Here is a 26,003-nt window from a genome sequence, read left to right as displayed (position 1 = left end):
GGTTGCCATTTTAACATTCCGTATGCCATCTTAAAAGAAGAAGTAGTTTGGGAGCAAAATAGAACGCTCAAGCGTTTTGTTTTTGTTTTACTTGTTGAAAGGGTCTATAGGTATTAGCTACCTTGCACGTGCACTCTCAAGTGCTGCAGGCTATGGCATAAGAGTCAGTTATGGGGATGAAGTGTATGGTTGGTATAACGCAACACTGGCTACATTGGTGCAGTGTCCTGGATGGTTTTAGGAGGGTGGGTGTGACAGTAGCCGGATGGCACAATAGCCACTCAGGTAAGTACATTGAGTGATCCTGTTGGATGATCCAGGTCATGTCTTCAAGTCCAGGCAGGTGGAGGGCTGAATCGCACAGTCGCTCAAACACAACGCAGTCAGACATGGACACAGCCATGTTTTCGAATTCATTTTGGTCAGGACTCATCTGGTCTGACCAGTCTGGCCGACCCATCTAGGGGGGTTACGATTCGATCCGCATTTGTGGTCCAGCCACAGCCAACATTCAGCTAGCTCTGAACCCACCCCAGCTCAGACTTAATCCAGATGAGGGTCCAGTGTGTTCCAGTGGACACTGCGATCTGGGAGAGTCCCGGCGGGAACTGGAGCCAGCTGGGCAGCTCTCGGTGTGGGCATGACAGCACTGCAGCCCCTGGGCTCCTGGGAGGTGGTCGCTCGTCCCACTCCACAGCTGCTCTCCGTGGCAGGCAGCCCTTATAAAGGTTTTATAAGAGTGCAGTGACCAGACGATAGGTGCCCTTTATTGTGCTGTAAACAGAGGAATGCTGCCAAGACATGACCTGAACAAACACCTTGGAGCACATAATGCGGAGGGTCCGGAGTCATGGACACACACACACACACACACACACACACACACACACACACATCACACATCAAGTACACTCAGACACAGAGACACAGACACAGACACCCACTCAGGCACCCACACACACCCACATTCACCCACCCACACACACACACACACACACACACACACTCACAAACATACACAACCCACGGCATCTCCACGGGCAAGATCAGTTGACTGTGGGCTGCATGGTAACAGGGAGCACTGTCAGATGAACATGGGTCTAAAAATAGCCCTGTGTGTGCATGCATATATCTATCTATCTATATATATATATAATAGCCTGCACTGCTCAGCCTGCAGTCTGTGCATGTTCTCCCATCATGACCACATCATAACTGCTGGTGTACATCACACACACACACACACACACACACACACACACACTTAGCCATGGATGAGCGAATAGCAATAAACATGCCAACAGAGGTGTGGATGTGTGCCGACCAGCATTTAGAGCTGCATGACTTAATGTCTACTGAAGAAGCCAGACGGAAGAAGTGAAAGGGCTTAGACCAGTCCAAACACAGTCAACACAATGGCAGTTTCTCCATCGAGCAAATATTTACTTCAGACACCAAGAGGGTCCATATCATTAAGAAAGTGTATAAATGCATAGCAAAAACAGGTAAAATACATACAAATATCAATAAAACTCAGCTCATCAACATCAATTCAGCTAATATCAAACTTGGAGAATCTGTTTCCCAACATCTTCATTGGTAAACAAGTATCCAAATGTTGCTCTGCAATTCAGAAACAGGTTGTGTCAAAACTGTGCCCCTGTCTGTCTTCTGCTTTGATGGTTCAAACCCATCCTCTAGCTAACAGGCTGAGACTGAGTTCAGGGCCTTTTCTACAGCTGTCTGCCAGTGCAAGAATATTTATGAGTGTTTGCCTCAGCTGTTTCCACACGAGGTTGCGTCCAGCAGCTGATGACAGGGCAGAGGAGCCCACACACGCCCCAAAATGGCCTCTGCCTCTGGGGCCTCCCTGCTACCAGAGCTGGGCCACAGCTGGGCCACAGCGGTCCCACTGCACACCGGCACCGGGGAGAGGAATCTCTTACACATGATCCCTCATACCCAAGGGCCACTCATGAGCACATGAACCCGCTGATCAATACGGCTCTTTCAGCCTAAGTGCAGTATCGACTCGGGCCTTAAGGCAATGAAAAGGCAAGACAAGGACATCTAACACGGATGTAGGCTGAATAAGGGAGAAGGGAGCAGCTGTTCTTGGTGAAATAGAGAATAGAGAGAGAAAGAAAGCAAGACAGAAATGGAAACAAAAGAGAAAGAAAAAGTGAAAAGAGAAAAAGAGAATGATAAATGGAGAGGCGGAATGGTATAGGAGAGAAAACGAGACGGGGGGAAGTGAATATCTTCACAATGGCTGCTGAGAAGACTCAAACTCAAACTAAAACTCAAACTAAAACTCAAACTCAAACTCAAACCCTAACCCTAACCTTAACCAATGCCTAACCCTAACGCCTTCCAGGCAGCGCTGCCTTGAAGACAACATTGGGGGCTTTAAACACCAAGAAATGTAATAGATGGTAAAAAAAGATTGGCAGATCTTTAGTCTTTTACTCCAGTGAGTGGTCCCTCAATGTACGCAAAGCAAAACTACATTTGGTTTGAAAAAGACACGAGTAGCCACATGTGGGCTTTTAACTGTAATCATGACCAGCAGGGAGGAGCGCAGTGGCCCCACGCCCCAGCTGATGCTAAAGAGGCAAGCGCAGGGGACAGAAGTATCCTGGTCTCCAACTACCTGGCTTCTGCCCAGCACAGACCGCGCTTCTTCATGAAAGTGCTTAATGTGAAATCAGAATCAATACCGGACTCAGATCCCTTCCTATACTATACACTCTCACATGAATACAGTCACACACCATATATATGCGCGCACGCACACACACACACACACACACACGCACATGCATACGCATACACACACACACACAAACACACACACACACACACACTAAACACACAGTTTAACTTCCAGTTTACATCTCACAGCCCCTTTATAGCTGAGCACTAGATAATTTGTGGCTCTGTATATTTCACACAAAAACTGTGAGTGTGTGTGTGTGTGTGTGTGTGTGTGTGTGTGTGTGTGTGTGTGTGTGTGTGTGTGTGTACGCGACGTGCATGTGTGAATGTGTGACAGACATGGGGGAGAGTTTAAATGGCCTGCTTCCACAATGATCTGTAATTTGGACAAGGATGACAAGTGGCCCACTAACAGAGTGACCGAAATTTGTCTGCTGCCTCAGATTAGTGGGGCAGTGCTTCAGCAGGGCACACAGGGCAGTGCCCCCAGTGCCCCAGACGCCCGCGCGCCCAGACAGACAGACGTCCCCGACCCAAACCAAGCCCTGGAGTGGTGCCACACAAGCGAGTCAGAGCGACTGAGTGGGATCAGCGCAGAGTAAACCCCACACAGTGCTCACAGAGAAGGAGTTTACTCTCCCCTCTTTAGGTGAATTTCATCGTTCCAGTATAGGCACGCAGATATACACACACACACACACACACACACACACACACACACACACACATAGTTAGAGAAAGAAAGAGAAATAGCAAGAGAGATAGATAGTGTGTGTCTGAGTGTGTGTGTGTGTGTGTGTGTGTGTGAGAGAGAGAGAGAGAGAGAGAGAGAGAGAGAGACTGTCATTTCATGTTTACATAATATCAGGGCCACTGTACATTACTTAGCCCATCACTATCTCTGTCTAATTCAAAAAGCAAAACACATAGCCTACTGCCTATAACTGAATGCAGACATCTGAGTGTGTCGCCCAGACCACAATGCCATATGACAACACCAAAACACTGGCCATGAGACGCACCAGCCTCCTATGCTGATGCGTTACCCCGGACACCATCCCATCACCCCGGGCTGTGTTCAGGCAGTCAACTCACCTCCTGCAACTGCTCCAGCTCCCTCCTCAGCGTCTCCTGCTCGGACTCCAGGTCCGCGTACTGCTGCTTCAGCGTCTGGTTCTCCTCCAGCACAACCAGACCGCATTCTGCCGCTCGGATCTTCTCCCGGTTCGCCTCGGCGAGCTCCCGAGTGAGGCGTTCCACCTCGGCCCTGTACTGGTCCACCGATTCCCCGCATCCTCCTCCCGCTGCCATGGCCCAGGAGTGCCCGGGCTTTCCCCTTACCGTCCCGGTACTGGACAAACGGAGAGGCAGAGGCGACGCGGTCCTAAGCCCAACCCTGTGCTCCCCCTCCCCTCCTCGGTGATCGTGCAGAATCAGCTCGGGTAGGCTACTGCAGACCACCAAAAATACAGCTCCGTTTTGGGTGGTATTTTTGGCGGATTGTCAACTGGTTGCAGATGCCTCTAGACTTCGCTCAGAGCATTAAACGTATGCACCGCCAGTCAGACTTGCACATTTCGGTGTCACACGCCAGCCATTGCCTATATCGTTAAATCTTTCTCAAGGAAGGGCACGCGCCATCTCCCCGGTTACCGAGAGGCAAAGCGGACTGAAGTTGTGTCCAGCCCTCGGTCTGTGACGTCAGGTCGCCACTGTAGCATCTCCATCGCCTAAGTATTGCTCAACAACAACCAGGCCAAAATGATTTGATATTCAATTGGATTGCTATTATGTTCAACACCTAAAGCAACACTGCTTCCCCAAAACTACCATGGCGTTTTAATCTGGTAGCCTATCATCACTGTAAATCATTTAAAATGCCCAGGACATTCGCGTAAAGACTAGTCACCATTTGAAAGCAGCTCGACCATATCGAAGTCACCAAAAAGGCTGAACAAATTGGTTATAGCCTACCAAGAATAAGCTACATGACAGTCCCACTAGGAGAGAGAGCTGAACAAGTGAACATCCCCAAGTAGCCTACTCCATAGACTACGTTTGATAAATGGCATAGGATATAGGCTAGGAGAAGGACAATTTAATTTTGCTCAAGCAGATATCAGAAGGTGAAAATAATCGACAGGTTATTAGAGGTTAAGATATGCGAGAGGAACAGTGGTGCCATTCTCGGCTCAACGTTGCCACCTGTAGGTTGAATAAATAACTCACAAGCACAGAAAAGCAGGTGTAGTGTCATATCAGATAACTTTAACCTGTAGGCCTACTGTAGAAAACTACATGTTCCACAATCCCCTTGTTTAGTGTTCATGCAAACACCTGAATCAACCTCACACACAAATCAATAGTTTGACTCAAAGTAAGTAAGTAAGTAACTAACTAACTAACTAACTAACTAAGTAAAAATATTTATGAAGCAATACATTTCAATTTTTTAATACAGCTTTCCAGACCAAATTGCTGTACTAAACATATTAGTAGGCTTCATATAAGCACAGTATGAGACCTACAACAACACAGACTGATTGAAGGTTAGGAAGCTAAGATGGCTGAAGAAAAAATGTGAGGTTTTAGCCTAGGATTAAAGGCAAAAGATGGAGGGAGCATTTCATTATTAAGAGGCAATTGGTTCCACAGACATGGCGCTGCAACAGCAAAAGCTCTGTCACTGTTTTGTTTGAGTTGTGATCAAGGCGCATGGAGGAGGTCTGAGAGACCCACCTAAGGGATTGGTGAAAATGGATCAGGTCAGTAAAATAAGTAAGGGCCTGTCCATTAAAGAGCCTTCAACTAAACTTTAAAATGAACAGGGAGCCAATGCTAGGACACTAGGACTAGAGTAATGCTCTCACACGCCTCCTATTGCCAGTCAGCAGTATTGCAGCCACATTCTGGAAGGAAAAATATGGTCTTCTCCCAAGCACAGTGAAATTGGTAGAACTGCCAAGCCAGAACTAAAGTCAACTGCTTTTGAATAGTGGCAGTCTATCTTTATTCAACTACAACTTCAAGTTAGCAGGTAGTGTTAAAGACTTAAGTCTAAGTTGACATCGACCGACCCCTTGGCTATAGGACAAATTGAGGGTATTCCCCACCCTCCATCTTCCTAGCTGCGTCCTGACTACTGTCTGACCATCTTTACTGTTTTGTTTTTGTTGATGTAAAGCACATTGAATGACCTCTGTGTATGAAACACGCTATATAAATAAATTTGACTTGACTTGACTTAGGCAATTTTAGGTGAAGCACACGCCAGTCAGTTCAGTCAGTGCAGTCAGTGCCATCCGAGAGAATGAAAGTACGGAGTCCAAAATCTGAAACTCGTCATCAAAAACCCTGCAGTTGGAGCTTCTGTATCATGCAGCATAATCTGAATCAAGATCATAAACTCCTGTCAGGAGGATCAACGGCTCTTTCTTCCACTACTGCAGCAGCTCTGCACTAATGTCCTAGCACTGGCATGAAGTGACTGTCTGATGGTGTGAGACTTTGCCTCTCCCCATCATGAATGCAATTAAAATGTATTATAAAGGTTTCATATTTCACTTTGACATTGCCTGTCCTTTGTTAAAATGCATCTAGGCTACCTCAAAGCCCAGTCTCTGAAAAAGAAAATAAAACACTTTTGATAGGAATGCTTTTCTCAGGCGTTCTTTTGTCGGAACATACTGTAATCTGTGGATCCCCATATGCACAAGTACACACTCTAAATATAAAACCTATAAAAACAAAACACATAACTGGAGGGATGAGGAATAGAAAAGATCATTATATATAGAGTCAATGGAGAAGAGAATGAAAATAACTGCAATAGCCTACAGTACATAAAGAAGATGCTTCAAGTATTTCCAAACCTTTTTGATGGCCACCTAGTGGTAGCTTTGTGTACAGTAATGATCCATATGACTTTCATCAGAAGCTGCTTAAGGTAGCATCATCATGTGACTAAGGCAATGACCTGACGCTGACGGGAAATGTACACTCACCATAATATGACCGGGAAACGTGTGCCCCGTGAGCGCTCAGCAAAGCCCCTTCCGTGCCAAACCAGCTCATGTGCCTCCTATTTCCCCCATCGTCAGAGTGCTTAACGGCAGACAGCACTTAATACACTTACTTCCTCAAGAATGACTGAGTTATTGGCTACTGCATGGGGCAACCAATTAGGCAACAAGCAGCGCACTCAAGTCATGTGATTTTACCCATTCAAGAGCCACCACCATGCTACCATAAATAGAACAAATCAGTGGTGGCACAAGAAAGCAGTGTGTACTTAGGCTACATAGAGTACACTCAAGTCACATGATTTTACCAAACAGGAGTCGCAATCAGTGATGGCTGCGTGCTGACAGAACAGTGTAACAAGATCTCATAGGACTATTTTACTAATATAAGAGAGTAACTCAAAGGAGAAATGACATGGAAGAGATGAGATTTCCTAGATGGCGTCTGGATGCAGACTGGACCTGGTCCGACATCCCTTTCCCGAAAACGTCTTTGCTTTGACAAAAATTACAGTGGAGCTCCACCCCTCACAGTCTGGTCAACGACGAGGATGATTTGGTTTATTCTCAGACAACAGCTGAATGACTCTGAATGTGAGCCATGTGATGGCCATTTAACACAGGCCTCAACGTTAGCTGGGGCATCCTGTCTTGACCTAGATAAAGGGACGTTAACTCAGGGCACTGGACGTGGACATACAGTACACAGTGATGAACTTTGGCTGGACTATTGCCGCTCAGCTGTCAAATCATGAGATTTCATAATCATAAGTCTGAAAATAGAAAATAGGGGTATCAGGAGAGTGAGGGTTAACAGTAAACCGGGGGTTCCTAACCTTTTTTGGCAGGTGACACTATTTTGATCTATTTTCACAAAACACTGGCGATCCCACTCATTCACAACATGTTGTGAGAGCACGCATCTCATCTCATACTTTGATTTTCAAGCATGATCACATCAATCAAAGAGCTCATGCAGGCTTTCTATGAGGGTATAATTGGTGCAAAAGTCACGAGCACATTTAACTGGAGATTTCGCATTCGTACACTAAAGTCACACATGTGTAACCGTACATTTGAAGTTGTACATATTTTTTTCATACCTTGTTAACACAAAATAGGGCTACGGGTTCACGAATCCGTTTTACAAGTTCACAAAACCGTTTTACAGATACACGAATTCTCACCTGTGCATCACAAGTTACTGGCCTCATCCCCTCGAGACTTTTGCCCCACTTACACTGCAACGATTGGGGCAAAACACATTCGCACATCCGTGTTTCATAATCTGAGAACATGCACAACATTCGTGCACTTGCAAACCGTAAATTTGAAGTTGTGCATATTTTTTTCATACGTTGTTAACACAACAGAGGGCTACAGGTGCACAAGTCCGTTTTGCAGGTTTACAGATCCGTTCTACAGATACACGAATCCTATCCTGTGCATCACAGATCCTGGCCTCATCCCCTCGACACTTTTGCCCCATATACACTGCAATGTTTGGGGCAAAACACATTCGCACACCTGTGTTTCATAATCTGAGAACATTCACAACATTTGTGCATTTGTAAACCCAAACGTGAACTAATGCAACATAAGTTGTGCATCTGTGATATATTTTCTCATTCATAAAACTTGCACGGCTACAAGTCAATCCATACAAGTGCGAGTCTACATCTGCGAGTTTCCGTTGCTGTTTTCCGGGGACGAATACTTTTGCACCAATTATACCACCTAGCGATGTGCAAAACAGATTTGTACTTGTGCACACAGAGAACATCGAACATCGAAAACAAAACAAGGCGGCCGGATCTGGATCTGGATCGCGCCCACACATCCCTGCTCATAGGCTATAGCCTATAACCTCCGCTTGTTTCCTCATCAATATAAAGGACAAGGACGCACAATTTGTAGATCTTGTCCATCTTCTGGTTGCTAGGTGACGGTAAACAAACTCGTAATTCTTGATTTTGCTTACAAACGGACGGTTTTACCCGTTCACTGAACAAGTTTATGGGAATTTAGCACCACGTTTCCATCAAAAAGATTGTTTTTACACATCCTAACTTGTTAGATTTAGGTAGGCCATCCCATCTGTTTCTGCACGCATTAGGCTACAGGTTTGGGTGCAAATAAGAAAATGCCTCCATTCCACTATTTAGGCTACACCCGGGTGCAAATAATCACTACGAAATGTTTTCTCACTCTGTGAAAAGAAAATCTACAAATTGTGCGTCCTTGTCCTTTATATTGATGAGGAAACAAGCGGAGGTTATAGGCTATAGCCTATGAGCAGGGATGTGTGGGCGCGATCCAGATCCAGATCCGGCCGCCTTGTTTTGTTTTCGATGTTCGATGTTCTCTGTGTGCACAAGTACAAATCTGTTTTGCACATCGCTAGGTGGTATAATTGGTGCAAAAGTATTCGTCCCCGGAAAACAGCAACGGAAACTCGCAGATGTAGACTCAAGCACTTGTATGGATTGACTTGTAGCCGTGCAAGTTTTATGAATGAGAAAATATATCACAGATGCACAACTTATGTTGCATTAGTTCACGTTTGGGTTTACAAATGCACAAATGTTGTGAATGTTCTCAGATTATGAAACACAGGTGTGCGAATGTGTTTTGCCCCAAACATTGCAGTGTATATGGGGCAAAAGTGTCGAGGGGATGAGGCCAGGATCTGTGATGCACAGGATAGGATTCGTGTATCTGTAGAACGGATCTGTAAACCTGCAAAACGGACTTGTGCACCTGTAGCCCTCTGTTGTGTTAACAACGTATGAAAAAAATATGTACAACTTCAAATTTACGGTTTGCAAGTGCACGAATGTTGTGAATGTTCTCAGATTATGAAACACGGATGTGCGAATGTGTTTTGCCCCAATCGTTGCAGTGTAAGTGGGGCAAAAGTCTCGAGGGGATGAGGCCAGTAACTTGTGATGCACAGGTGAGAATTCGTGTATCTGTAAAACGGTTTTGTGAACTTGTAAAACGGATTCGTGAACCCGTAGCCCTATTTTGTGTTAACAAGGTATGAAAAAAATATGTACAACTTCAAATGTACGGTTACACATGTGTGACTTTAGTGTACGAATGCGAAATCTCCAGTTAAATGTGCTCGTGACTTTTGCACCAATTATACCCTCATAGCTTTCTAAGTTTATTTTTTATGTAACTAGATTGTAATGAAGGATCCATACTAGTTTCATGAGATTTTTGATACTTGTTTTATTCAATGTATATTTTTATGTAATATACTGGTCAATTTTAAGATACTCAGAATCTCTGCCGACCCCATTTGAATTTCAGCCGACTCCACGGATGGGACATGATGCGGTAACCCCATACCCAGAAAGGCCCTTTTGAGGATACTTTGCTTTATTTTGAGGCTCTGTGGATATGTGTAAAGTGGCATAAACTTACATGCTACATATGAAAATCATCCAATTTTATTTTAAATTCCAATCACTAAAGTAATTGGAAAATTACTCAAAGAAAACTGGAAGCACAACTGGACAAATCTGTTGCATGGAATGTATTTTAACAAATTTGCTCAACAAGTTAACAACTTTTTTCACAGATGTCTCTTGAATGTAAAAAAATAAAATGAAAAATTAAAAGGGATAATTTGACACATGTTAAAAAATAACTATCAAGACAGAACATGATAAACTGTGGCATAGGAAACCTGACCTACAGTCCTATCGTACTATTTACAAGAAAAGGCATTTGCTTGTTACCTTATTTTCACAAGAAAAAGGCCCTGCAAGGAAGGAAACAAAATGGGGTAAAACTGATGGGTCTCAGCTCTGCCAAAAGTCATTATGACCGTGAGAGCATATTTGATTGGTGTGTAGTAGTCCTCACGTTAGTCCCCACTCGGAGCCCTTACATTACGTCTGTGATGGCTTGCTGTTCTGCCTGCGTAGAGTGGTGATGCGGTTTCTGACATAAAACTTGATGGCTGCCCACAGCCGGTCCTTAAGAGCCAGCGGCTCGGCCATGATGCAGGCGGTGCAGGCCTTCTTCCCCGGGGTTGTGCCTGAGCTGATGAACTTGGCCATGTGCCTCTCCACTGCCTCCACCTCTGCTGGACTCCATCTCTGTTTCGGCACACTCCTCCGTCTTGCGCTCGCTGGAACAGGGCGACTCTCGGCGGCCTGGCCTTCTGCTGCACTCCGAGTGTGCTTCGTTACACTCCTGCGTCTTGTGTTAACTGGAACAAGAAGGAAAAAAAAAAACGCCAAGTCAGTGTTTAGAAGACAGTAAATATAAGATCAATTAAAATGTTACCAAGCGAATTTCACTAGTGCAGTGATCGTTCAAACATGCTATTCCTGTAGAAAAACCCATAGCCCAATAACATGCCCGCAGCTAGGCCTGCTTTAAAAATAGGATGATCGGGAAAAACATAATTCCAGCTAAGCAAATTATATTATAATACATTATTCTAAACGTGTAGTGAACAGAACTTAAGCATGGCTGCATGTGACATTTTTTACAGATCAAAATAACAGCTATTTTGATTTAAGGCTATATGTTTAACATATGCATCTGAAATTTGCAATGATGTGACTCAAAAACAATCTCTGGTTGCCTATAAATGACATCACACTCGGCCACACATATAGCAAACAAACCAATGCATCATCATATGAAATTTGCAACAATGTGACTCAGAAAAGGCGGCTAAAACATCTGCTCCCTCTTAGTAAAAACATTTTTCAGCAAAGACTTAGCTCTACAATTTCTTCAGAGTGCAAACTTTTCCTGCCTTTTCTGATATCTTTTTGTTTTGACGCAGCTGTTTAAAAAAAACCATCATCTAGAGCGCAACAGTACTTCCCTACCAACAATGTGACTCAAACACAGTCTCTGGTAGCCTATAAGTGACATCATGCTTTGTTGTAGCTGGCTGTGTGTGGCATTCTGAAATGTCCTTAAAAACCTTGCAATCGGAATTGTTTTTTGTTAATGTTTACTCAATGTCTAAAGAGAGTCCAAAGTCCCCTTTTGAATAGCCATTTCATACCCGTGTCTGTTGGTGTGTTGCAAAACAAAAAAAAAAGCGGAACCATTTAATACCAACAAACCGTATTCAGAGACATTCTTTATTGTTGAGGTCAGACATGATAATTCATCCAAACATGACTTTCTACCCATGCTGCGCACTAATTCATACCAAAACTTAAGCCCTCTCTGCCTCTGGTCCTTCGCTGTGCTGTGTGAGAAGGGGGAGTGGCTAGAGTGGCAAAAGCCAATGTGTGATTCTTTTGTCGATATATTTCACCGTATGTAAGATTGTGGCCAAAACGGGTACTGCAATCAAAACGTTGAGAAATGTTTTATCCAACACGTTTAGCTGCAGCTGTGGTAACTAGAGCAGAGCTGGCAACCCGGATGCCGAAACACTATTGACTTCGTGATTAGTAGATAGGTGGAGGGTGGCGCATCAGGCCAAAACATAACATGACAAACATCAACATCAGTTGAGGGCTGCAACTTTTAAAATGACAATATCCTGGCCGGACTATTGCTGTCAGTGATATAAGTATTTGAAATTAACATGATCTCTTAATGTTTAGTGACATATCAGAGCCATTTTCTGATTAATTGAAATACATTTCTTACGGTTCCTTTAAAGAGAAACTATGCAGGTTTGGTGATTTCCGCTCACAGACGCTAGGTGGAAGTGAAACGGCGAGCATTCAACCCGAAAAAAGACATATAACCATTCCAATGACTCCATAGCTGTTCAATTAAGGTAAATTAGGCTAAACAACATCAAAATTGTCACTGCAGAGACAAAATCACAAGTAACTATGAGCGCACGCTTACCAGACTGTGCTTTAGCTGACTTTGAGGGATGGTAGTCATCATCATCTTCTTCCAGTTCTTCAGATGAAGACCAATAATCCGGCTGCACAATTTCTGTTAAATGAAACACGGCATGAGAACACTAGCACTAGTTATCACTTTGGATAAAACCATCAGTTAAATTACTAAATGTAAATGTAACATCCTTCTCAATACAATGATGAAGTCATTCATGTAGAGAACACCTACCATCCGGGCTGACAATAACCTCATCTACAGTCTGTTCTGGGACTTTCAAATGTCCGTTGTCCAAGGTCGTAAAAACCTTGCAAAGCTTTGCCAGTTCCAGGGTATCTTGTTGGACACAATCATTCTTCAGGTGAGTTGTTAGATTGAGTCCCATGAAGTCTGTTAGTTGAGACACATCCTTCAAGTAGAGCAGTCGGGTCACCATAGCAACGTGCATTCTCAGTCCATTTGAAGCCAATGCTTCTGTGCACTTCACTCCACATTTCTCAGCGAAGCTTTTCAGACACTCAACACCCAAGTAGTGTGATTTGATACTAGGCAATGCAAACATGTATATATTGTCACAGCGTATGTGACACAACCTTCGTTTATGGAGCATAGTTTCCATGATGTTGGCCAAAGCTGGAGGAATGAGGATATGGATGTTGTCTCCTGTTGCTCTTGAAATCTCCATCCTGCATGTGAACTTACAAAGCTCACGCTCAAACGGTGTTAAATCCTCCTCATCGTCATCATATGGCATGCCATAGGCTTCCTTGGTGTTGAAATCCTTCAGAGTAAGCCCGGCGATCTCCTTTGCTTTCTTTCTATTGAACACGATCAGCTGGGCAAGAACAATCCTAGCGAGACTGTTCCAAGCCGTTGGGCCTGGAGATGTACACAGTACTGACACACACTCACTGAGTTTGTCTTTGAGGTATGTGTGCAGATTCCTGATGTCTTCTGTGAAAGACAGCAAATTCGTATCATTGTGGCTTAGCTGACTCTTTCTTGCCACAAAAGGAGCAGGGAACTGCCTCCTCCACTGCTCCACAAACTTCCTGTTGAATGTTCTTGCCAATTCCAGCATCTGCTCGTCCTTGCTGGATTCTGCATCTAACTCCACAAGTTTTCCAATCTTCTGCAAGCTCCGATAAAGGTGTTGCAGGAATGTCAAATTGAGAGTGGAATCCTCCTTATTGTTCCCCGAAACATCCTTGACAACTGCAATCACATGGTGCCAATTCGATGGCAGTATAAAGTCCTCCAGTTTATGCATTGGGGAGATCTTGCGGCTGCTGACAAGCAGCCTTCCCAGCTCTCGAAGTCTCTGCCTAATGTAAACCTGCTGGATGGCTTCTTGTCCTGTCCCCTTTTCCAAAAGCTGCTGTCCCATCAGAAGGGCATATTTGTCTTCTCTGACTGCCATAGAAACTTCGTCCTCATGCAAACTCAGCAGAACCTTCCACAACTCTTCAGTAACATTTTCTGGTATGGGTTCAGACATAAGACGCAATGCTGCTAAAGATCCTCTTTTTCCCCTTTTGGCAATAACACGATCTAAGTTTGTTGCAAATGGACAGTGTTTAACGTGATCTGCAATACGCCTCTTGACAAACAGGCCATGACAAAAGGGGCAATGCAAAAAATCACCAGGCTTTCCCGCCCCCCGTTTACATGGAACGAGAACTCCTTTCCCTTCTTTTAGGACTCTGAGGTTGTGCGCACGATTACCCCTTTTAAGTAGTTGCCCTAGATACATCTTCCTTTCCTTGCTTCCTTTGGGATAACTGCAAGCTTTGGCCACATCTTCTTGTTCGTAATGCTTGTTTTCTAAATGCCTTGAAATCTTTGACATAGGCCTTTTACAGAACAAACAGTGGTGTCTTTTGCGGCATTTGGTGTATTGAAGGATGGAAACAACTTTAGCATCATTATTTGACGCACCTGACTTCTTGGGGGCATTTTTCTGGTCTGAAACACTGTCCCGATGGTTGTTTACAGACGACATAGAAACTCCTGCAGTGGATATTTGCGGTACTTGTAACTGGTCGGGTGGTTTGGTTGGAGTGTCATTTTGGGCACTGCCACACGGTTCATTCAGGTCTCCATCCTCAGCAGTATTCTGTAAAAGAACATAAAACCATAAGTATGCACTTCAAGTTCATTTTCATTTTTCAAAATAATCAAAGTAATATTTCTATTTCATAAAGTGTCTTTGAGAGTATACACACAAACATATGAATATGCAGTTAGTGTTCTTCTTCAGGGACCTTTACATTTTTCAATATTTAGGTATGGCTTACATTTTTGTTTTCCAATCCGATAGCTGGAACATTACTATCAGCACAATCTTCATCTCCATCATCATCACCATCATCACCATCATGACTGCTGTCACTGTCATCTTCAGCATCATCAGCCACATCATAGTCATCATCATCGTCATTGTCATTACAGTCATCATCGTCGTCGTCATCATCACCAGCATCATCATCATCACCATCAACATCATCGTCGTCATTGGCATCCCCATCTCTTTGAAGATCATCTTCAGGACAGACCGTGGGCCTGATATCACTTCTCTCCAGCGGCTGTGAAGTACAAAAAGCTCATTCAAGGTCCCAGTAGCTTAAGACACCACACACAACATACACTACAACGTAAACAGGATGATAAAATAACTAGGGCTGTCAAAATAACTGATTCATTTTGATTCATTAATTTGAGAAAAAAATAACGCAGATTAATTGAGGGGAGTGTTCATTTATTTTCCATTGTGTCCCCTAAGTTATAACTGGCCTAACATGCTATTTTTTTCTTTATTTTCTTTTAAATTGTTCTTGAAGATGAATGGATAATTGAGCACAATGAATTTCAATGCTTATTTATGAGTACATGGCAATAAACTTTGAACTTTGAAATGCCTTGTATGTGAAAAATAAATCTTTTCAAAGCACTTTTGAATTTATTTCTTCAGCATATTAGGTCATATTACAGATTGTTATGGCCATTATTTGAACAGTGAAAATAGTAATAAAATAGTTTGTTTAACTTTAATGTCACTAATTAGCCAGGGTGCTCCCATCCTGCCTTGCACAGTGATTTCATTCACGCTGCTAAGGCAGTCTGGACACTAACACCCACATTTTCACCTGACGTTGGTGACCAATCACAGAAAATCCGAGAAGTTTCCGTTGCCTTCTTGCGTCTACATTCGACGCCAAAGGATTTACACTGATGTCAATGGCAGCCCTTCGCGTTGCATATGAACGCGCGGGGGCACCTTCGGCTTCCGATATTGATGCCACGGGGCTTGGCATGCGTCCTTGTTCGACGAGTTCGGTTTGGGACCGTGCTGGATGAGCTATTCAAATTTGATAGACATCCGTGGCGCCCAATGAACGGATCTGGGCATTTTTTTAAATACGAGAAAATGAGCGTCTGGTTGCCAGACCACGTCTCATTTGAGAAGTGGTAGGCGCTAGCCAGGCTAGTCACTAATACTGATTATTCAATGATTCATTTAGCATGAGTCTGACTGAATCGAGCAGCGCGTAACGTTGGAGGCCAGGGACAAAATGTTGCTAACCTGCAGGGTCGCTCTCGACTTCAAGCTGCTCGGTGCATCTGCTGCTTGTGCCTCTGCTTCTGGTGCTCTCCAGACGGCCTGCCTAGCGACTGAATTCCGCCGGGTTGGTCTGATCAGCTACGGGATGTGCATCATCTATTGCCCTGGGACTTTTATCGGCCGTCTACTGATGCAGTCATTTGGACTAATAAGTTGGCGTGGACTTTTCTGATTTAGTTTGCTTTTATTATTTATTTGATCTGTGTTTGTTTTTGTCCGTCTTGTAATGTCTTGGTGTCTTGGAGTCACGGGTACGCTGGCGATTACGCCGCTCCGTCCGGCATCTTTTGTCTTGTGCCAACTTTGTCTTTTGAGTGTCTGTGTTGTTTTTATTATTTGTTGATTTTTGTCTGATGTCTGTGTTTGTATGTCTTGTGCCACGGGTACGCTGGCTAGTACGCCGCTCCGTACGGCATTTCTTTATGTAGCGATTTGTTATTTTTTAAATTTGTTTGTTTGTCTTGGTGTCACGCTTGGTGGGCACGCTGGCGACTACGCCGCTCCGTCTAGCCTCTGTTGTCTTATGTACCCTATGTTTCTTGTTTGTCTGACTGTTTGTTTTACAGCACTTTGGTCAACTGTGGTTGTTTTTTAAAGTGCTATATAAATAAATTGACATTGACATTGACATGACTAAAAAGAACAGTAAAATATACTAAAGGTACTAAGACAAGGATTCACATGAATGTACTAAGGATGTATAAGCATACATACAATTACACAACATACTAAGACAAACCTATCTGCATGAACACTTGTGTGTGCACCAACCAGCGGAATATAGGTAGCCTGTTACTCCTGTCATTAAAAACCAAAGGTGAATCAATTTTATTTCATTGCCTAGGTTAGAGACACACACTTGAGAGAATCAAATCAGCAGATCAGCTATTACTATTTGTGGACATCAAACCTGAAGAGGAACACAGGTTTACCCAACCACTGCTCCCGCAGTTCACACGTATAGTTCACTCTCCTGCCCTGATAGTTTTGCTCCATCCTCTCATCAATAACTTAACTCTCACTAACTTGATGCAAGGTGGAGGCGAGGGGCCATGATTTATTTGCAGGGGCCCTACATAACGTGCATAGTGCGCATATCGGGCAGTCCGGCTCTGCACCTAACCCCGAGTTGCCCTGGGGAGTTTGGCCCTTGTAATATAATTGACATACTGTAATTTAAGTCACTTTGGATAAATGCCAATGGTTACCTCCTCTGTTGTTGATTCCAGTGTATTCTGAACCTCATCCTCTTGATTGGTTGGCAAGACTGGGACACCGCTGTGGACATTCTGTTTTACCAGTCAACAACAAAAAAAAGTTTAGTTAAGATAGTACGAACACATTTCTAATAACTGTCTTTTTGCTTATAATGGTCATAGCAAAACAACTCTTATTGGAAATGTCATCCTCATTTTGAAAGTGGATATTTTGCACTGAACACTTAAAAGTGGATATTGCCCCACTCTAAATTTGCTTACCGTTTCATGCCCTGTCTTTGACTGTGCAGCACTGATGTTATCTTCTCTTCCAGTGTCATCAGGATCTGTCCTACCATGGCTGGTCTGAATAAAGTAACAATACAGACCAGTGTTGTAACCACAAGAGTTAACAGAGCATCAATGTTTTGTTATATGCCAGTCCAGACCCGCACCAGGGGGGTATTTCAAGTACATGGTTTAGTGACAAGGCGGAGTAAGTTAACTCAGAGTAAGTGGTAAAACCTCCTAATAGAGGAGCAAAACCATGTACTTGGAATACCCTCCAGCACCAAGGGCTGTATTCACAAAGAATCTGAAGGCTAAAAGTTGCTCGTAACTGGGGAATTTAGGGCAAACTAATGGGTGCTTCCCTTGTAACTTTAAGACTATAATTTTTGTTTTAACTGAAAGCAACTCACAAAGCATTTTAGCCCTAAAAGTAGCACCTAAGTCTGGGACAGCTTAGAGATACTCGAGGGGACTCCTAACTCACAAAGACCTATTAATAAACAATTGTAAGCAGCTGTTGGCATCATTTCAGATGCAGAACAAATAAGAGACTTAACAAAAAAACCTAACTTTGTCTCGACTACTTCTAAGCTGTCCCAGACTTGAGTGCTACTTTTAGGGCTAAAATGCTTCATGAATTAGGCTGAGCTCTCTTAAAAAAAAACTATACAATTGGTTAACAGCTCCGACTCAGAGGCTTTCATTTTGGTTACCTTACCTCCTCTATTATTGATCCTAGTGTGTTCTGTGCCTCATTCTCTTGACTGGCTGGCAAGACTGGGACACCGCTGTGATTCTTTACCAGCTGAAAATAAATAAAAATTATGCTTTGATAGTAGAAAATATTTTTGAGTTATAGTGGATATACCTTTGCCGGAAATGCCATTCTAGACATTTCACACTTAGCACTTGAAAGTGGATATTGCGCCCACTCTAGATTTGCTTACCGTTTCGTGCTCAGTCCTTGACTGTGCAACATTGACGTCTTCGTCACTTGCTTCGTCATCTTGTTGATCTTGATGGCTGGTCTGAATAAAAGGAACAATACAGACAAAAAAACTGTTACATCATATTTTGTTCACCATGTTAAAATTGCAATTCACCCTGTGAATTACAATTTAGGATATGTTTAGGAATTCTCATACGTTTTCATTCTTGTCATTTCATATTCATAGTCAATATTTAATAACAAGGAAAGTTATTGTACTGTTCAATCCCTGCACTGTTAACTCTTGCACTACTACCATTACACACACTCTACCATAGCACCGTATCATAGTCAATGCATCACATGGTCAGTCCATACCAGACCGTTGTGACCACTTTGCATGCTATTCAATTATTACAATTCTGTGAGTGATTTTTATGTATGTGAGATATGTGTGTTGTGTTATGGTTGTATAAGCTACTGGATGCCTAAAATGTCCCTCAGGATGAGTTAAGTATCTATCTTTCTATCTATCTATATATATATATAGAGAGAGAGAGAGAGAGAGAGAGAGAGTTACTTCCAGTTGGACACCTAGGTCATTATATCAATTTAATGTTTTTCTCATACTTAAGAGGGAGGTTCTGTAATATTTTCACCTGTTCAGCAAGTTTCAACAATGGACTGTTGCCGTCTGACTTTTCTGGCGCCATGAACGTCTGGTGCCACCTCATCTTCAAATTCTCCTGGAACTTTTCGGCAATTTCTACCATTTCCTTATCTCCAGCGGCTTGTGATTCACAATAGAGAATCCCTGCTATTGTGTCCAAGCTGCGCCTGATATTCACAGCATACTTGGAAATGGTAAAAGTACACGTGGTCTCACTGTACAACGCAACATCCTTCACAACAGCAGCCATGTGATCCCAGTTTTCCAGTCGGATATAATCCTCTATTTGATACAATGGTGTGATTTTTCGACCATTCAAAACTAACCTGCCCAACTCACGAAGTCTCTGCCAGATGTAGTCATTAGCGTTTTTTCTATCACACATGAGCTGTCCAAGTTTAAGAATATCCTTGTCCGCTCTAACCGCCTCTGCAACATCATCCTGATACATCCCAGACAGAACCTCTAAGATCTCTGAAGCTTGCCTAACGACAGTACGTGATGCATTTCGATCAGAATCACCCTCTGTTGTGACGAATGTACAGCATTTAAGGTGCTTAGGTATGGACTCCTTGGAAAACAAGCCAGAGCAACCAGGGCAGGTTACAACGTCTTTAGGATCATGTGACTTAAAGACTCGGCATGGAATTAGGAGTCCTTTTCCATCTTTCAGAACTTGATTGTTGTGTTCACGGTTACCACGGTTACGCAGGAGTGCAATTTGAGTTTTCCTTTCTTTTGAATTTTTGCGGAGAGTTAGAGCCTTGATCACCTCCCTTTCATTGTAGTGGCGCAAAGCTAAATGCCTGGCTAACTTGCTAACAGGTTTTGCACAATACAAACAGTAATGCCTCTTGGCAAGTCCCATGTCCTTATGAAGGACAGAGACATGATCTAATCCTTCCTCTACGGCTGCAATTTTTGAGATCCGATGCTGCTTTCTGGGTCCCTCCTTTCTGGTTGAATCGAGCAGAGCTTCTCCACAGCTGGAATCTGAAGAATCATCATCATCCTGTTCCATATCATTATCGTATTCTGAGGACGAAGATCGAGGACGTTTCATTGATGTCCTATTTGGCCTCGCTAAAAGTGACAAATCTCCGTCATCTCCAGAACTGGCTTCATCGCTTGAAGAGTCATCCTGATGGTCCATGTCATCTGGCTGGGTTGGAGAAATAGGAGTACACTTCCTCAGCCTTCCACTTCTTCTCTTTGGTCTTGACAAGTCTGTGTCAGTTTCACAGATAGGCAGCTCTTCTGAAACACTATCCTCTTGATCCAAGTCCACCTCAACTGGTTTGACTGAAGTGGTCTGGGTATCGTTCTTGTCTGCACCCCTTGGTCTTTCTGCTCCATCCATTGGGTTTGATTCTTGACCTAAACTGTTTTCTTCACCTTTCAAGTTCACTTCAGTTGCTTCTGCTTTAGATATTTCAAGTTGCCCTGTAGACTTTCCCTCTGGTAGCCTCCCTGACCTACTCTCTCGGTCATGAGAACTAGGTTCACCATTTGGATAACCATCTTGATGGTCCGTCTGAATTGACTGGACTGTGAAGGCATCAATACACCTCAGACTCATAGTTGTGCTTTCAGGTCTGGGCAAGTCTTTATTATCTTCAGAGACAGACGGCTCCTCTGAAACACTCTCACCATGATCCAAGTCAACCTCTGATGGTTTGACAATAGTAATTCGAGGATGTTTCCTGGGTCTGCCCCTTGGTTTTCCTGTTATGACTTTTGAGTTTGCCTCTTGAACAGCAGTGTTCTCTTCATCTTCAGAACGTATCTCAGAACGCTCCCTCAGTCTCCCACTTCTTCTTTGGGGTGTTGATCCATCTTTGTTGCCTTCAGAGACATGTGACTTTTCTGAAATGCTATCATTTTGATCCATGGACACTGCAGCTGATTTGACAATTGTAATCTGAGGATTCTTTCTTGGTCTGCCCCTTGGATTTTTTGTGCTGACCACTGTGTTGAACACTTGCACTACAATATTTTCATCATTTTCCAAGTTCCTTCTAGACCTTCGATTAGGTCTCCCAACTCCGTTTTTTTCATGAACCTCAACAGAGTTATTTGTCGATGTCTGATGCTTCTTTTGTCTCTTATGTAGCCTGCCTCTGACCTCCGTTTTGTCATTTCCAGATCTAAGCTGTCGTTGTGAATTACCGGACTCTTGTTTAGGTGTGGAAGTTTGAGGATGCTTCCTTGGTCTCCCTCGAGGTTTCCCTGTTCTAACTATTATGGTATTTTCTGAGCTGGTTTCTTTGTCCAAAGTGATTTCTTCACTGCCATTGTCAGAGGACTTCTTGCCACATCTGGAGAGCTCCAACCGGGTGCAAGGTCTTTTCTGAGGCATCTGAGGTTTGTGAGGCATTCCCACATCCATCTGTGTAGGAGGAGTTCGTGAAAACACAACATCAGTAATGACATGCATTAATTCAAACATCAGGGTTCAATTTCAGAAATGTAGCTATAATAAATGTCTGCTGGGTGGGACACATCCAGCCATCAGACAGATGAAGCCATAAATGGCCACGGTGGATATAATCAAGCAAATGGTTCAATAGTAAAAAGGGGCAGGGAACTATCTTTTAAAGGTATAATTATACATAAACAAAATATAAATCATGAATTTTTTTTTCTTACATTATCCCTCTCCTTAGCAGGGTCCATAACATGGTCATTCCCTCCCTGATCACCATCATCTTCAACACCATCACGATCATCAAAAACACCACAATCATCTTCACCGTCATCATTTACTGGAGGGCAGTTGACGCTCCAGCTGCAAGTCATTTGTGTTGTCTGAAAAACAAATGGAGAATGTATGGCTATTATTAAGTGTCTGGATACCTTTGAAGACATGACTGAGGAAAAACATTTACCAATGGTTTCCAAGTGACTCGGCAAAAACGCTTTGGGTCTACCCGAAGAGGCATGGCCTGCAGGGACCAACACTCTTCATCGGCCTAAAGGCTCAGATACACCGCCCAGACTCGAGCCAACTCCCGACTCCCTTCATTGGCGTCGCCTAGCATTGGCTGAGATCAGCCGACGACAAACTGCAAAACACACCGCTCCGACGTCAATCGACCCCGCCACCGCATAAACTTTGAGCGCCTGCGCAAACACTCCCCTGGGGGTGGCTAGTCTCATGAGCAGCACATAGACTGTATCTTGTTGTCGTAATAGGCTAGTAGTAGCAAAACTAGCAAGTGCTAGACTAGCAAACAAAGCAAGCAATTTAGTTTTGCAACCAACACGGACAAATAGTAGTAAACAAAACAAACCAAACCAGCCTGTGCTACACTAGCATGTCGAAGTGAAGTGAACATCATTGCAATTTCTGTCAACAAGTTGCTACTTCCGCACCTCACACAGTGCGTGTCTGTACACGTCACACACGCAATTAGCACAACCAATCAGAGTACCCCAACATCCAACACCCCGGTGCCGAAAGCTAGCCCCGACTGAGCAAGCTCAAAGTCTCCCGACTGGATAAAAGTCTCCCAACCACCTCAGACGAACTGGGACATACCGGACCATTTTCTTCCCAACCCCATACAACTCCTCCAGACGTCCAACCGGCGGGTTGGTATATCTCCTGCTTAATGGGGCTAACTTGGTTTCACCAAACTCTCTCACTTTGTGAATCATCTCACTATTCTCCATTGGGAAATGTTTCCAATGCTAACATCATAATGGCCATAGGCTTTGTGCTAACTTTGAAATCACGAGTCCAGCCAAACCAATAGCGTTTCTTACTTTGCACAACCTTTGCAAAGTGGCCTGTCTGAATAACACTCACCGCTTCAGTATCGCTGGACTTTGGGACATTTTCTTGTCTGCCATCATCTTCAAGGATGTCACCACTCCTCTCCTGAATCTGAATAGTAGAGTTGAAAACAGTGAGAGCTTACACACACACACACACACACACACACACACACACACACACACACACACCTTACTAAACCTACCTGGGAAGCCTGAGGTTCTGCTTCTTTAGCAGCTGAATCACGAACACTCCATGTCCTCTCCACGCAGGGGAAAACAGGTGCACGGGAGTCCACAGCAATGCTTACTGTGACTCTAGGGTCAATTTGCTCAGCTGACTGGTTGGGGCTGCACTCTGTGAAATCAGTCTCCATCTTAATTTGCATTGCAACACATTCTCTCTTTTCACTGTCCAAGGAGCCTCCATCATTTTCACCCTGTGCATCTAGTTCCTGTTTTAAAGATGCAATAGTGGAACTGTCCTCCAGAGCTACCTCAGGTCTCTGTTCCCCACCATTTTGGAGCTCTTCAGGACCAACAGGAGTTGTTTCTGTTGAAAAGTGGACAGAAATCTATGTTAACTATGCATAACACAGGTGAACATGTAATTGTAATCAGTGATAGCTACAGAAGACAAATATGTAACATTAAAGCCTACCTTACACTGACAGACTTTGACAAGATTTGGGAAAGATTCTTGGAAGATTGTAGTATTTTGAGTAAAGCTTGAATGAGGGGGCATTAGTTAAAATACTACAATCTTTTAAGAATCTTTCCCAAATCTTGTCAAAGTCTGTCGGTGTAAGGTAGGCTTTAGTTGCCAAAGAATACATTTGTAATCAGGGTTAGAGTTACACCTAAATACATACAAAAAGACAAATCTGCATCCATAGGCTTTTGACATAGACCTTTAGTTTGTACCCCCAACAGCATGGTGTAGGCCTACCTGTTGCCGCCCACAAATGCCCGTATGTTTGACAAAAAAGTCAAAGTAGGCCTAACCCCAAATTCGTTTGAAAACAGCCAAGTCAGAAACCTTGCGTCAGTAAAAATGTTGACGTTATAAGTTTAAAGGTTTAACGTGATATAGGCCTATTGAAGGGGAAACGCAAAACTAGTGTTCCGGGTGTTCGTAAGCCCGCGACATGCAATCTAATTTTCAGTCTAATTTTAAGCAATGCTGTTAGTTTTCTAATGCTAAATTCAAAAGGTTACACTACGCGTATGATATTATTGAAGTAGGCTGTCTATGTGCCACTTCAATCTCGTTCTGAACAACATACCATTGCTGTTGTTTGAACCAGCCTCCCGTAGTTTCGATTTAAGTTTGGCATTTTCTAGCTTCACCAGCTTTACTTCTTCTTGAAGCTCTGAAATGGTTTCCTCCACGTCCTTAAAAATCTCTTGGGCTGCCAAAGTCAGGCGCTGGGAAAGGAGAACACTCAGGTAGCGCAGCTTGGTCATTTTGTGCAGTTGAGTTGCAACAACATAAAATGTTTACTCTTGTTTACATTATTAGCTCCATCTCTCGTGCAACAGCTGTGTTTTGGTCACCACATGCGTTTACTAGAAAGTCTCCAGAACCTTTCTGGCCTATCCTTTTCCTGTTTGACTTTCTCTTCCTTTCCCCCTTTGTCTACATACATCGCTTTCGAATTACTATCGCCATCTACTGGCGAGGAAGAACATAACTGATAGCAGCTCCAGCCATTTGCTGCAGTAATATTCTTTTACTGTTTATGGCAGCAACCCGACAGATTTCTTTTAACTTCTTTCACGTTTGAGGTCTGCAACAACACATAGACATTTGGATGTCTTTATTCACAGATGCAATTAGCCTACTTGGTGTTTATTCTCAAATAGGTTAGATTGGTGTAGGCTACATTTCAGCTTTATTGAGGATTTTGATTTCACCATGCAGACTCACTCTCTTCATTCCACTTTGTGAGGAGAGCCTATATATCATTCACTTCACTTTCCTGAAATAATGGCATGTAATTTTTGACAAAAAATTACTCATGCCATTATTCTAAGAAGGTGTCGATTTGGAAAAGTTTCCGACCCTGACATAAATGGATGTAGATCAGGCACTGAAAACAGAATGATTTTCATTTCAGTTTGTTCTGAGCAAAAGTTCCAAAGCCACTCCTCTAAATGGTAACAGGTTAGAACAGATGAATGATTTAAAAACGACATTTCCTTTATTGGTGTATGGCTGGCACAGTCCTAGATAGACTATTTTTCTGCCCATCAGCCTTAAAACTTTCAGGAAGTGGACACCAGAAGCAGATGAGGCTTTAAGAGACTGTTTTGAGTCCACTGACTGGAGTACAGAATGGTGATTTGGAGGTCACTTCTGAAGGTCTGACTGATACCTGAACTTCTGTTGCTCCCACAAGAACTGTGCTGCTTTCCAAACAACAAGCCTTTGATAACCAGCAATGACCCTTAAATAGGAAAAAGATGGCATTCAAGGGGAACCAGGCAGAGCTGAGGCAAGTACAGGGGGAACTCAAAGTCAGGCTGAAAGAGCTTTGATTGCCCTGCTCCAGCTTCAATGGACGTGGCCTGTCCACCATCACCTCCGGACACTGCTCTTGCTACCTTAACTGCCCAATTCACACCTCCCCTTTCACTCTCAGTGCAGCATGTCTCCTCCTCCCCTCCCCCCCAGGGTGACCAAGACCTGGATTGCAGACTACCTGACAGAGCGGCCACAGTTCGTCAGACTGAAGGACTGCCTCTCTGACAATGTAATCAGCATCACCGGAGCTCCAGGGAACAGTGCTCTCTCCAGTCCTGTTCACATGTCTGACTTCTACAACACGAGTCATGCCACATGCAGACGTTTTTAGACGATACTGCAATTGTGGGATGTATCAGGGATGGGCAGGAGGAGAAATACAGGAGCCGGGTGGAAGACTTTGTCCAA

General features: G+C 43.5%; 2 protein-coding genes across 4 annotated transcripts in view; both read right to left on the bottom strand.

Annotated features, from left to right (window-relative positions):
• Positions 1 to 4,218, bottom strand: part of bicd1a (bicaudal D homolog 1a) — a 58,370-nt gene extending 54,152 nt beyond the window's left edge. The window contains exon 1 of the mRNA XM_062547096.1: positions 3,814 to 4,218. Within this exon, the coding sequence (XP_062403080.1) occupies positions 3,814 to 4,029 (216 nt within the window). The 5' untranslated portion in view covers positions 4,030 to 4,218. The remainder of the gene's footprint in view (positions 1 to 3,813) is intronic.
• A 5,964-nt stretch (positions 4,219 to 10,182) lies between these two features.
• Positions 10,183 to 24,669, bottom strand: LOC134093916 (uncharacterized). Of its 3 annotated transcripts, none has more exons than XM_062547221.1 (13): positions 24,355 to 24,669; positions 23,275 to 23,621; positions 23,103 to 23,180; positions 21,941 to 22,099; positions 19,281 to 21,680; positions 18,641 to 18,721; positions 18,412 to 18,498; positions 17,685 to 17,768; positions 17,415 to 17,495; positions 14,882 to 15,169; positions 12,816 to 14,700; positions 12,588 to 12,680; positions 10,183 to 10,965 (listed from the first exon to the last, which is right to left on the bottom strand). In XM_062547221.1, the coding sequence occupies exons 1-13, from the start codon at positions 24,533 to 24,535 to the stop codon at positions 10,643 to 10,645; spliced, it is 6,087 nt and encodes a 2,028-aa protein (XP_062403205.1). In that variant the 5' UTR covers positions 24,536 to 24,669; the 3' UTR covers positions 10,183 to 10,642. The 3 variants fall into 3 exon arrangements, with proteins under 3 accessions (XP_062403205.1, XP_062403207.1, XP_062403206.1); XM_062547223.1 differs by having other exon boundaries at positions 14,523 to 14,700; XM_062547222.1 differs by lacking the exon at positions 18,412 to 18,498.
• Between the last annotated feature and the right edge of the window lie 1,334 nt (positions 24,670 to 26,003).

This window comes from Sardina pilchardus, chromosome 10 (assembly GCF_963854185.1).
Source record: "Sardina pilchardus chromosome 10, fSarPil1.1, whole genome shotgun sequence".
In the NCBI taxonomy this organism is placed as follows: domain Eukaryota; kingdom Metazoa; phylum Chordata; class Actinopteri; order Clupeiformes; family Clupeidae; genus Sardina; species Sardina pilchardus.
The sequence above is the reverse complement of the archived record's forward strand: the minus strand, read 5'-3'. Positions and strand labels throughout refer to the sequence as shown.

Coding starts and splice junctions, on each gene's coding strand:
- LOC134093916 (XM_062547221.1), bottom strand. CDS start 24,535: ATGACCAAGCTGCGCTACCTGAGTGTTCTCCTTTCCCAGCGCCTGACT. Junction 18,722..19,280: donor TGTTGAAACTTGCTGAACAG/GTGAAAATATTA, acceptor CCTTTTATTCAG/ACCAGCCATCAAGATCAACA. Junction 17,496..17,684: donor CAAAGACAGGGCATGAAACG/GTAAGCAAATTT, acceptor CTGGTAAAACAG/AATGTCCACAGCGGTGTCCC.